The sequence below is a fragment of the Cyphomyrmex costatus genome, unplaced genomic scaffold (assembly GCF_001594065.2).
Source record: "Cyphomyrmex costatus isolate MS0001 unplaced genomic scaffold, Ccosl1.0 scaffold506, whole genome shotgun sequence".
NCBI lineage: Eukaryota > Metazoa > Arthropoda > Insecta > Hymenoptera > Formicidae > Cyphomyrmex > Cyphomyrmex costatus.
This window is the reverse complement of record NW_017279319.1, coordinates 352,053-366,293: the sequence shown is the minus strand read 5'-3', so window position 1 is coordinate 366,293 and position 14,241 is coordinate 352,053. Positions and strand designations below refer to the sequence as shown.

Genomic DNA, 14,241 nt, shown 5'->3' with positions numbered 1-14,241 from the left:
TGCTTTCCCTCGGCCGCGGTTCCTTATCGCGGTTCCTTATCGCCGCGACGTTGTTCCGCTGGCCGTACCGTTCATTAATCTTCCGTAGGATTTCCGGGCGACGCTACTAACGATCTTCTTTCCCCGCGGTAACAGTAACAGCTACAAGCCGCACAAAAGCTGGTAATCACCGTCGTTCCAATATCGTCCGCATTAGCAGTCAGTGCTTCTTGCACCGATGGCCGTGTAAGGGAAATATCTTTCTTCTCTATACTTTTTCACTGTGACTAAAAAACGAGAGGGATAACTCTCGTCTCTATTTCTCTCGTGTGCCAAGTGATGTGCGCAATTTATGTAAATATCTTGATACTCGCGCAAACATCTCGCCGGCAGTATCTAACTCGGTTCTGTTTGCTTACCGTTTAATTGCTCTGCTGAGCAAGAAAGATAAAACATTGATAATTCTTAATTTAAATTCCAATTTCTTGTGCTTCTCGTCGCTGCTCCGCAACGGAGATTCAAGATCCCCGCAGATGTAACTGCACGCCCGATTAGCTCGCTCGGGCGTGCTCGCCTTCCGTCAGGAAGCAGTCTGAATTCGTTCTGTTGCCTGGAGCCAATCGATGTTCTTAGCTGCAACGGTCAGCTTCGCAATGCGAGTCTTAGCCGGATTTGCGCTCCATTATCGGCGATGGCCGTGCATTATCTGATGGCAAATATCAGATGATTCGCCGTGCTCGACGAGACGGATGATTCCCCGCGGTTGCCGTAAATTTCTTCCAGTGGCTCCGCCGGCGCTCTCGTTTCCATCATACGCGAGTATCTCTTCCACAAGTGTCTGCTTTACGGGATGATTAATCGGAGCCACTATTTGCGCAGATGTATACGCGCGGATAGTCGAAAGCACACGATAAACCCAATATTGCTTGTCGGGGTCAAGTTACGTTCCTTAGTCTCTCATTGTGAATCTCAGTATCCGTTACACTGCTGTAGTACCTTTTCAATTTTAATTGCGGCGAGAGATAATCTTCAATCGTCCATCGATCTTCCATGCACGATTGGCTGCGACGCCCGATGCTCTCAAATACTTGTTTTCCTTTAAATCACCAAAAATGCGCACTTGAGTATTATTTGATGACACAAACCTCGTAGACGTTTGTGTGTTTCGCAAAATCATGCTCGTGACGCGATTATCGAAATATTTAACTCGGGAAAATCTACTTCAGACAGAATCTAAAGTAGCAACAGTGATGAATCGACTGATCCTTTTCGAAATAAAATCAGAATCACGTCGATGCTACTCATTTCTGCTCGAGCGGTTTCTCACGATCTATTCCGACTACCCACGTAACTAATGACCCCGTTCCTTCATTCGACGCAATGCGAAGGACGGTCGAAACACACGCAGCTATGTCCGATTAGAATGCGGTACGACGGATTGTGAGGAAGTCATCCTAATTGAGATTAGGAGATATTTAATGCTGAAATTTTAGAATGACGAGATTTTATTTTAGGGGTTTACTGTTAAGTCAGGATATATATCTCTAGATTCCGAAATAAATTCCGAATTTTTTCAAGTTCGAGATTCAATGTTCTGGAGTAAAAAATTATTTACTACATCGATGTTACCGCATAATCGAACTATTATACCCGATAATTTTAGATTCTGGTGTACCCTGAATAGCCTTGAATAATGTGAGCATTAAATATTCTCTGGACATTGTCGAAGAGCGCTCCAGGAATGTTCCCGATAGCCGATAAATAATCAAAATCCATTTCATCGATCTCGAAAGATTGTTCTAATAATTATGGTCAAATTCAGTTTAACACATATTATAATTTTAAGAAGATTATTGCACACGAGCGTAAAAATTTTGATACCGCGACATTTCAACAAATATATTCAACGAATATATTATTATTTAAAATTCAATAAAATTTTTAAATATAAAACTTTATAAAATTGAAAAGAACTTTTTATATTTGTATACTCTCAATTTGAAAAAGAAACTTTACATCTCTGTATGCTCTCAACTTAAACAAAATAAGAATCCTTAAATATACAAGGACTTTATAACAAAATAAAATTCTCAAGTACAACTTTACAATAAAACAAAAGTCCATAAAAATACGACTTTACAAATTTAAAAAAACTTTTAATCACGTCTCTCTATAGACTTTCAACTTTAACAAAATTATAGAAAGAAATTCTCTAAAGTACTCTCTTTATAATTGAAATACGGTGGGAGAAGGATGAAATTCTTCTTTTAATAAAAAACGATAGACAATGGAGCAAATGAAGTAGCTTGTTGGCATCGCTCTAGCTTCTAGCGTCAAAGCATTTGAAGGACTTGGTTGACTAGCGCAACCGATACACATCAATATACGCTTTGGTAGTTAATTAACCATAAAATCGCCTGATACTACATGGATGTACCGAGAATGTTGAACTATGTAGGGACTCTCCCGCATTTTGAGTCATTCGATCCTGCGATTTTGTATCATAAGCCGGATCCGCGAATACACAAAAGTGCGAGAACTTCGAACTATTTTTCGGTTATTTCCAAACATTATCCTAATTTATTCGCTAAGGTCACCGTGACGTAGCATCCAATCTGCTCCACGTCACCTCCAATTTTTCCGAGCGATCCTTCTTCCGTAAACTCCAAACACCTCACCAACGAACCGTTCCCGTGTCTCTCTAGAGAATAAGGGTGGAGATGTAGCTATCTCGGAAGTATACATGATATCTCGTAAGTAGGGAAGAGGCGCCGAAACAAAGCGTACACAAGGGGGAAGCCGAATTAGACAAAAAAAAAGCGACAAGAGGATGATATACAGCTTCAGAAAAATAAGATGTTGCGAATACAATGCGCGTTTCTTATCCTTGAAATATTTCTTTTTGCAAAAGAAATGGAAGTATGTCTGCGAGAAAATAGATACCAAGTTACTCAAGTCAAGAAGATATTGAATATGGCAAGAGAGTTAATCTTGGACTGTACAATGACAACATCGTGAATACAAGTTCGATGATCAAAACTCTTCTTTTTGTAAAGAAAGAGCAGATTCTATTGAGATATGTAGGTATCTGCAATGAATAGGGAAGTAGAGAAAGAAACAAAAACCGAAGCAACTATAACGGCTCTCTCTCTCTCTCTCTTTCTCTCGAGCGAACGTAAGTACTTGTTGTCACACACAAACACGGGCACTGCTGCTGGTCGTCCTAAGGCAATACTCGCTCATATGTATAACTACTCACTACTCACGATTCTTCTGTACACATTTACTGGCGACGCTACATTATTTCTATCTCGCGGATGCTGACCAGAGGTCTGCGGCTAGCTCCTCTCGTGCGCCTAATGCGGGCGGTCGTGACGCTTCTACGCACCCCGTGCACCCTCGCGCGGCACGGGCGCGAGGGTTGATCGAGCTATTAGCGTGCCACGCGGGGTGGCTACGTCACGCTGCTGGCTGCACCACGTTGCTGGCTGCCACTGCAATCGGCAGCACCCTCAGTGAGCACGCACACACACACATACGTAGAGATGCGGTGGCGCGCACCCTCGACGGAGGGATGTCGCGTGCGCGGGTACTAGCGATCGCCCGAGTACTGGGGTAGCGTCGCGGAACGGACAGGGTTGGCGGCGGGCAGGTAGCCGATCTGGCAGGGATGCGTGCAGCCCTACCCCTTCCTGACGACGCCGCTACCACCACCAACACTACCGACGTCGGCGCCGTCGTCATTGCCGATAAACGTCTCTCTTCTCTCTTCTTCCGGCTGGAGCTGGACTCTAAGGGTGCCAACGAACTGAGATGTTTATCCTTTAAAGTCCTTACTACTTTACTCACACGCACTTTTTATTCGCGACACGCAAACGCGCCAGTTTCAGTGACTTCGAAATGTGGGTTTGTATGCTAATTAATTTGATAAAGAGATATATCGCACGCTCCATAAATTGCGCAGTCTCTTTTTCTCTCCGGATTAGAAATATTAAAAGCTAAACTAAAAAGGATGGTAGCTCTTAAAATATCCAAGAATCAATAGCTTTTACGGTATAAAAAGCTCTCGAGTATTGTAAAACCTTTCAAATATTGCATTTCAATAATACAGAGAGAGATTTTATGTATCATTAATAATATTAGTTTAATTTCGCATGAATTTTATATAATGTAATAAAACTTTAATTTACAGTTTAATTATCGATATACACTCGTACTCTCATTGTTCCGCTATTAGTAAGTGAGTCGATGTACTAAATTAAAATGATTGGCCTTTAATTACTCCCAAAATAGTAAACTGCACGTCGGCAAACCGAGAATTATCAGCATTAATTTTAACGTACCATCGTATAATTATCTATGTGAAAATGTCCATTACACAGCTTTCGCGGAGGAAAAGCCGACTTCGCGGAGGCATCTGGGCCCTGTGTTAAACCGGGCTTATCGAGGTATAAATCATTTTATTACTTGCTGCAACAGCGCAGTTACGGGTTACGTTATAAAGATAGATTATGATACTCACTGTACCAGACGAAGATAAAATTCTACATTTTAACAACGTCGTAACGTGGTATACATTTTCTTAACATTAATAACCGAGATTCAGAGTTGAGAAATAGCGCGTTATGTGTAATGTTGTTGTCGTTTTAATTACCCTTTTTCAATAACAAATGGATACCAACGTTATATTTTCTTATTTTTAATGTTAATAAAAACGCAGCTACATATTGGTTCAAGTAACGATAATAAATGTAATAAATTATTATCGTTATTTTATACATGTATGTGTAAAATACATGTGTATAGAACTGCGTGTGGATATACACAGTTGGAAAATTTATGTTAAATTTAACATACTTATTTTTGTGTGCCAAATGATCCACCCAAATTTTCATATTATTATATTTTAATACAAGATATGTATTATTCAATATGTTGAGAAGTAACATAAATATTATGTAAAAATTAATGAAAAAACATGTGACATTAATACAATTTATAAGTAAATTATGAAAGCATATTTTTTCAATAAAATTAATATTTATAATATGTTACATTAATATATTTTATTCATTTATCTTGGAATTTGCGTTTAAAAATACATTCTTTTTATAATTGTTCATTTACTGAAAAAAAAAATTGCGATATTTTAACACTAAAAATATTGAATATCAATTTAATACAAAATATTTAAGTACCATAATTACATTATATTAAATTAACATTTGGATTAAACGTTAAAAAATTTTAACTTGGATCTATTTTAACACAAATACAAAATGTTTTTTACTATATAATCGAATTTCAAAAGAAGGGAATTTATACCTTTTGAATACATATTGAATATTTGATATTCAACATATTAAATATTTGACCATAGTTTGCAATTATTAAGCAAAATAAACATTATAGATTTCGTATTGAAGATCAATTAGTGATACAGACAATTTTTAAAAACTTTAAAGAAACAGGTCATCAAAATTCAAAGTAAAAAATATGACAAATTGTAATAATCCGTAGTTTTTGAGAGATGATAACGTAAAAGATTTCTTTTTAAAATCAGTAACAATCGAGTTACTTTTCAAGAAAATAAACACTAACATATAATATAATGTTACTTTTATAAAATTACTTTTCCAACACTGCATGCCAAGACTAAATAAATCAAATCGCAAATTAAAACTAAAATATGATACCAAAGTAACAATCGCGTTAGGAGTAACGATCGTGCAAGGAATCAGAAATCTTGCTCCACTGTTTTTCATTAGCTCCCCTTTCTTGAAAAATGAGGGCAAATTGTAGCAGTTCCTGCACGAACAATATAGCGCTTTTCTCGCTAGTTTGATTAGGTTGGTCGGCATCGACGAAGACCCTCGGGCTGGCTTCATCTTCGTTAAAACGTCCTCGGGATAAATTTCTTTCGCAGGTTGCTATCTACTTATTCTTTCGCTTTGGAAGATTGCCAATCGGACTTTCTTCTTCATGTACGGAATTTTGTTTGTCTTACATTTTGCAACAGCTTGCCTTCGTGCGAATGTGAGAATCAAAATCCAGAATCGATATTCAATAGCAGTAAGCAATCGAGCTTCATATGACTCCCTTGGTGCAATTCGCTTCTTCGGAAAATCTGGTAATCGAATATATAACCCCTGACAGTCAAATCGTCGAAATAAATTTCATCGATCCGACCTGTAGCTTCTCAAAGTTCAATAAAGGCACCCCGCCGAAAAAGCGCCTTCCACCAGAAGATACCTTCATGTATCATCTTCTCTCCTATGTTCTGGATCGCCCACGCGAAATAAGACGATTAGCACGTACGCCATTATCTGGAAACGCGCGGCGAAGAATCGTGGTGGAATCAGAAACGTTCGTGAGACGTTAGCGCAAACTGCATACGAAAAGGAGAGCGTACGTGCATAGCTTGATAATTTAGAGATCTTTCCTTTAAAATAAAATTCTAGCAAATTAATTTTATTTAATAACTTGAATTTCTCACAGTAACAATGTACAACTTTCTATATATGTATATCAATTTGTGTTTGTACATTTTTTATCTTGTGCTTTTGAAAATTTTAACATATTATTTTTGATAAATCAGAAACGCAAGTCAACGTAAGCCGACACAGTATAGTAGTGTATAAAACTTATATATATTAATGTTAACAATAAATAACAAACGCTTTGACCACAATTAAGATTATCTTCAATGTAGAATCGAAAGATTGATAAAATTAAATATCATGAGCATTACAATTTAATACAATATGAAAATATAATCTCAAGGTGCTTTGTAAAACTAGATATACGTCGTAAGTTTTAAGTTCGAAATGTAGTTCAAGAATAAAATCATCAACCGTCTATTGTGTTTGGAAAAATACGTAATTTGATTGTCAGATATTAAAACTGAAATATTATCTTCACTGGTCTATAAAGAATATTATGTAGGATGCAATAGTATAGTTACATTTACCTAACTTTCGTCCATCTGTGTAATACAAATCTAATTTCTATTAGCAATCACTGATGCTTGAAGGATATATATTCGCAAGTTTCGCAAGAATAACTTTATCTCTTCCGCATGATCGAATTGGCAAAAGGATAATTCCTTTTCGAGAAGATACAGATAGTAAACTCGGTTATTGGATTGACGTTAGTTAAATCGAAGGCCCCATTGTCAGAAATACACAGCAAGTTCAATGAAGCTAATAATCAACTGTTAGTCAAACATAATAAATACATTTATAGGGTGCTTTTTCGGTTAACAATACATTTGTACATATAAATACTTAAAAGTATGAGAGATTATTTTAAACAATTAAGATGATATGAAAAATGTTTAAAATTAGCGCCTCTACTACGTAATCTAAATTGTAATTATATATCACTTAGAGGTGGCCGTTAATTATCTGATAACATTGGCCTTTTTTCGTGCTGCGTTCCAAGTTCAAGTTCTTCCTCAGTATCTCCCTACAATACATAAATTTAAATAACATATTTTAAGTTCATATTTATTCAATATGTAATTTATAATGTATATTCTTATTTTGCATTACTTGTAATAAAAAGATAATAATTATACATTTCGCCCGTATTTAATTTTTAGTAATAAATTTTTTAATCTGTTTTTTCCAGCTTTTCAAGCTTTTTTTAATTATGATCATGATTTCAATTCTATTTCTTTTTTTTTAGCTCACGATTTATCGAGTAGACAATTCAACCCACGCACAAGTTGAAAGTAGGGCAGAAATCAATTTTTGTCCTTCTTGTAGGGCGTGGTTTTGATAGGTTCTGAGAGCTATCTTATCGTGGGAGAAGTTTCAGTCACAAATCAGATTTAGATAGGACGAAATTCGATATAAGTCGCGATGATAAAGTACGTCGTTTATCCCGACCTCTATCATCGCGAATATAAAATTTTATGTCTAAGATCTAAACGAAGGAAGGAGGCCTGCAAAAGAACCATATGAAATTGAGACGTACTTTTCGAAATGCACGACGTGTGAGATAATAATAACGTTGTTTCTCTGGGAAGCTGATCGATACAGGCCACGGAAATGTTAGATCCTCTTTGCCGTCACTCAATTTTTGAAACAACGAAGTCGTTATCACAAACGGTAGCGACAGCACCGGTAGCTGCATCTAAAATATCGATAAAATGTTAAACGTCAGCGAAACATTACGAATTAATCGAGTAGAAGGAAAGAGAGGCTTCAGTCACTTTTACAAATATCGATTCTATGGCGTACTGCACGAGTGAAGTGTAAATAATTGCCATGATAGTGGCGGCGGCCGTTTGGCCGTTCAGCACCAACAGATTTCCACCCAAAGCAGCCCCGGTCAAGAGACTGTTGTACCCCCACATCCCGCTGTAGGTTTTGTGTATATCCACTCCGAGCTCCAAGCCTAACGAAAAATTTATGACGATGATAATTTATATACTCTTCACGCTTTTATCTAAAAACAAATGCTCTTGCTTTCAGCAATCCTCCCCCCTCCCTTCGTGAGAGCATTCACTCTTAACCATTCCATTAAACATACATTATAATTTTGTGCAACGATCAATAATTTTCACATCTCTCCTCTTCTCTTCTTCTCATATGAGGAACGATTTCGCTGAAAGATTTAAAATTTAGCTGAATCTGAAAATAATTTTGTTGGAAACTAAAAAATGATAAGCAATGTGCAAAAAATTTGATATTTCGGCAATATTTCAGTTTAAGTTGTCAGCAAAATTATTTTGATAATTCAAAATTATTGTTCGCAAAAGTTTAACCTTTTTTGAAATGTGAATGTGTAATTTAATATACATGTACATTTTATGTATATTTTAATAAACTAAATGTAAAAAGTTATTTTTGCGTATACCTTTGTCTGTTGAATTCGTTCACAAAAATGTATATTATATATAGGAAAAGAGCTATTTTTAAATTGATATATTTCTAAAACGAAAAATCATATCGGAACGAACTAAAATTTTAAAACTAAAAGTTAATACTTTTACGGAGTATGAATAAAATTTAAAGAAAAATTCGGTATTGATGCTACAACGTCGAAAAATTTTCAAAATTATTTCTACCTCTTTGATGTCACTTTTTCAAAATTATTACCTATTATAAATTTTGTCAACAGCAGACAAAAATACATCGAAAATGATTATTTACATTCGTGTTACAAAATAATCTTGTACAGTGTCAGATTAGATCTGTATCTAGTAAAATTATAGATCTTTCAGCAAAATTGTTCTTATCGTACATGTATTTTTTCCTGCCTCTCTCTTTTTGTATATATTTAAATATCGTACAACAATTACTTAAATACCTGCGAATGTTCCGCAAAGAGCACCGAAATATCCAAATACGGCTGTTATGGGCGAGTATATTAGCATTGCCAGGTATATAACAGATCCAACGATCACATTGTCCACTCCAAACAGCTGTGACGTGGAGACAACGCTGCCTCGTACAATCTGGAACACAATTTAACTTTGAGAACAAGCAAATAGATTGATATCTTAATTTATATACCTTTTGCAATATTTCCCTCGAGCAACAGAAGATATGGATATATTTACTTCCATTTTACTTTTATACGTCTCACAAACACACAGTTATTCCGAGCAGCTACAAAAGAGGTTCTGTTCCAACAAATGTCTCTCAATATTGTAACAATATCCAATAAATTTAAAGTTACAAGTATCATCTATCTATAAGTAACTGTATCAATATATAAAGAATGCTGTGCCTTGACGTATGCACGTATGCCATCCGTTACAAAATCACAATACTATGTATCGATATGTATGGCTTTCAACGCAGCAATTTAATGCAAAGCAATTAAACGATAAAAATTGTTTGCAAAAAGTTCATTATAAAGCCTTATGTAATAAGATTTGACTATAATGTATATTAAGAAGCGTATTATTTACAATTGGAAAAGTATATAATCACAGGTTCTGACGTACGTAACTGTGTAACTAATGAAGCTTTATAGTACTTCTTAAGACCCTCGAGATGCTAATATATATGCAAAGTCACGAATATAAAGTTTCAAAAAGTAGAACATGAGTAAACTCTACCATTCCCCAGTCGATGTAAACGCTGGTCGCATTCTGCTCGTAGAAACCGGCGGCGTCCGTTGTCGTCGTCTCACTTGTTGCATTGTGCTGAAAACAATGAGAAAGTCTTGCACAATAACCCGTGTATGATAGAGAAATGCATGCGGCAGTCATTCGACGAGTCTAGAGGAGGGGTTCAAACTATTTTACGATGAAATATGCTTCACGGGGGGAGAAGTAATTTATGTTCCGCCATGCGCGCATCCACAGTCCGACCGTAAATTTTTGTAATATGAGGAAGAAACTTTTCATCTTTTATGTGAGAAAGAAGGTACACGCACCTGCGTGCAAAAAAAATTTTGCAATTTTCTTATTCACGATTAAATTTTCCGTACACGAGCGTCACAAAGTTTAACGAGAGTACAAAGTTAATTTTTCTCATTATCGCGACATTCCTGGTGGGTAGCGGGAGTAATGGCACGATGTATGAGAAGTTAATATATTTACATATACGTGAAAAGGGAACCACCCAACTGAGCAATATTTTCAAATATTCGACTATAGTAGAGCTGTTTGCTAACGGGAAACAACCCGCGAAAAAGAGAAATGCGGAGAGAACTTGCCCAATATTTAACTGAAACAAACAACCGGCGACTAGTTAGGACGAAATAAATCCGAGCCGAGGTAAGTTATCGTCGACGGAGTTGTTCGTGCTGGAGTTTGATCAATACGGAGAAAAGCCATACTCCGACCCACGGAGGATAGCATTCTCCCTCGTGAAGGCACGTCAAATATGTATGGTCTGAATACTGAGAGCGCTTTTCCAAGCGAATTTTATTTCGCGCCGAAGCCTCCGCCCTCTATTCTCATCAAATTTACTCTCGTTCGGGACTGATAAAATTGTGATTTTATCTTAATCATTTATTTGCCGTTGTTTCACAAATGAGTGTATAGCGTTTATAAAATAAAATATCTTTTGCGCAAGTTTCGTAAGTCTTACGTTTTTTTCCCTCCTTTTTTCTCATTAAATTATGTGTGTGTGTTGTACATAAGTGTACTTATGTACCCTCCGAAGCTGACACTAAAATCTGTAACACAATTATTGACACTAGATCTGTGAGACTCATTTAATTTAAGTTAATATTAAAAGACATACTAATTAATTTCAAGATCCCCCCCAACATATGACAACTCGTATAAAAGAGACTATAAATATTAACTATATTTTAATAAGAATAAAATTTACACAGCTGTAACACAAAAAAAATTATAATTAAATGAGTCTAGTTAGATTTACCGTCAGTTCAGATGAATAAAGAGATTATTATTATTAGACAATTTTTATTATACTAACTTTGATTTCTTTAGATAAAAAGGCATCAGTCTTTACTGAAAAATTGCAAAATTGTAACATTTCATTTATTGGATTTATCTAAAATTATTGCATTAAAAGAAATATATATATAGATATGTATATTAGTAATTTTTAATAAAGTTTATGTTAATTTTATATAATAATGTATGTATCTGATAAATAAACATATCACGCATGTAAAATTGTTTTACCATTTCAAACATTGGTTCCACAGATTTGGCTACCATGTCCACGCCATTCTGCGTTGAGAGGGCGAAAATCAACGCAAATTCCACCAAGTTAAATGGCCACGCTATGTACGAGAATTTATCGCTTCTCAGGGACCGCGAGAGATAAACACTGGAAAACATTAACCAGAAGCTGTTGAAATTTGCGAACATTACTGCTCAGCCACAATGTGGATGACGAGTGAACTCCAGCTAACTCTGGTAATCCAGTTTGCCGCGCATAATCTACCGTCGCGAATTATTTCAGATATCTTGCTCAAATCGAGACTGTCACGATGCGTTTCACATTAGTTTCTATACGTTTAACTCGGTATTGTCTAAACTCATAACGTTATCCATAAATTCATAAAGTTCTGGCTTAAGGCTCATTATTATGCGTGCAACTATGCATCAACGTATATATACAAACTGCTAATCTCTCTGACAACATAACCATCAATTTACATTAATTTGCGTATATTTTAGCTTAATTAAATGTCAGTATCACCATCAAGATGTTATTTATAAATAAATAATTTGTTATTTATATGCAGAATTATTTTACACGCATACCAGCGCTATGTGTTTATCCGAACACTCTGTTCCCGGGAGGGTATTTATCGTTTATCATTTTCGCAATATGCATATATCTCTAGTTTATTTAATCAATAGAATTCACAATTGAAGTATCGTATTTACGGTTTACATGTATTTTAAGTACTCCAAATACCCCATAAAACATGAAATAGTCAGATGTACATACCTGAGTATCGTTGCTAGAAGCACAAGCAGGAAGCTGAAGGAATCGAAACTTCCATAAATCTGCGGTATCAGACTATACGATATCGCTCCAACTAGCAAAGGATTGAAGACGCTTAATCCATTTTCTATAATATCGTCAGGTTCTCGTATGAGCTGCAAAAGAACGAAGGATCCTTAAATCGCGTAAAGATCATAACGAGAATTCCACGATGGAACTCTCCTCGGTCGCTGCCAGGCGAAAAGCGGTGCCGCATTGCAGTGATTTTTCCTCGTGTGCACGCAAACGGTCCATTACGTCCGAAAGAGATGAAAAAGAGATAGCGAGCGTTCGTCACGATGCATCGTCGCGTATGAATAGCGAAGTAGAAACAAGCCGTCCATCTCTTGGGCGCAATGCGGTAAAAAGCGTAGTTGCATTTTTTGGCAAGAACAGACCATTTGACATTGCAGCTAATGATTAATAAAACATACCACGGACAGTAAGAGGCCAAGGCCGGCGGTGGCCGCAGACAACGCCAATGTACCTGGTGCTACCGCAGCCAAGGTAACTATTATCAGCAGTCCGCTGAGAGGATTATTCGCAAAAACGATCTGCAACGTTAATTAAAGCCAATCGACGTTAATTAAAGATATGTGTGGCGATTCCCGTGTGTCATTGCAATTCAACGCACAAAAAGGTAATGATCTTATATGTTAATACCGAATTCTTTTCATCGTGAAGAATCATTTTTGGCACAACTTTCATATAAAACGGTTTTCATATAACATTCTTTAAACTTTTATATAACATTCTTTGATAATAATGAAACAATGAAGTAATTTTTTTGTAAAAATATGAGACATTATTTCTTTGTTCTTTTATTAATAAAGATTACAAAGGATTTTCTAGCATTTCTTTCTGTGTTTATTCTGTGTAATTATAATAATACCTCAAACGGTGTTATGAAGATATTATAATTGTCTCAAAAGAATACTTAAAAGAGCTATGAATTAAATAGTTATGTACATAAAGAATTTATTCTCGTATGACAATTGTAACCGTTTCGACTCTGAATTTGAATCATTTTTAATACGTAAAATTGAAGTAGAATAATAAAAATTATTCGATCATATTATATAATTATCTCTCTAGCTTCTTATTAAAAAATGACTACAAATTACGCGAATTGTAATATATAATTGTAATAAATTAAACTTAATATAACTCCCAGGTCAAAAACTAATTGAGCTATACTAATTGTTAGAAATATATATAAATTTATTATTAATAATTACATCGGTGTATACAGAAAAGTTTCGACTTCACAGAGTCCTCAACAATCGCAACCGAATTCTTAAAAATTAATTAATTTTTTTTTCTTTTTATATTATTTTTTTTTTAATTTTTTTGGTATATTGCGAAAAATATCACAAGGCGGCGTTTCGTCCCAGCCTCCACTACTAGACTCATCAGTAAGGTAACGTAGTGGAAGCCTACCTTAGACGCCGGTGTAAATTATTAAATCAAGACTCTACATAAGCAAAAAATTAATTAATTTTTAAGAATTCGGTTGCGATTGTTGAGGACTCTGTGAAGTCAAAACTTTTCCGTATATACCGATGTAATTATTAATAATAAATTTATATATATTTCTAACAATTAGTATAGCTCAATTAGTTTTTGACCTGGGAGTTATATTAAGTTTAATTTGAAATTTATTTGAGCGGAATCAATTTTATTTAATGTGTTGTACGCTGGTCTAACAACGCGTGGAAAAAATAGTTAAGGGGACGTTATTTTCGAATTTTAGAGTTGTGTTTTAAGACCGATTGTAGTTCGGCGCGCGCAATTTGGTGGGGGACTTAAAGTGGGTAAGCTGGGGGGG

The 14,241-nt window shown here is 35.6% G+C and overlaps 1 protein-coding gene across 1 annotated transcript in view; it reads right to left on the bottom strand.

The window, feature by feature from the left end:
* Positions 1–7,320: 7,320 nt before the first annotated feature.
* The window catches only part of LOC108778664 (urea transporter 2), a 9,266-nt gene continuing 2,345 nt past the window's right edge, over positions 7,321–14,241 (bottom strand). The window contains exons 3-10 of the mRNA XM_018545899.1: positions 12,848–12,967; positions 12,378–12,529; positions 11,600–11,747; positions 10,055–10,141; positions 9,298–9,445; positions 8,198–8,382; positions 7,960–8,118; positions 7,321–7,446 (exon numbers count right to left, since the gene is read on the bottom strand). Of these exons, the coding sequence (XP_018401401.1) occupies positions 7,378–7,446; positions 7,960–8,118; positions 8,198–8,382; positions 9,298–9,445; positions 10,055–10,141; positions 11,600–11,747; positions 12,378–12,529; positions 12,848–12,967 (1,068 nt within the window). The 3' untranslated portion in view covers positions 7,321–7,377. The remainder of the gene's footprint in view (positions 7,447–7,959; positions 8,119–8,197; positions 8,383–9,297; positions 9,446–10,054; positions 10,142–11,599; positions 11,748–12,377; positions 12,530–12,847; positions 12,968–14,241) is intronic.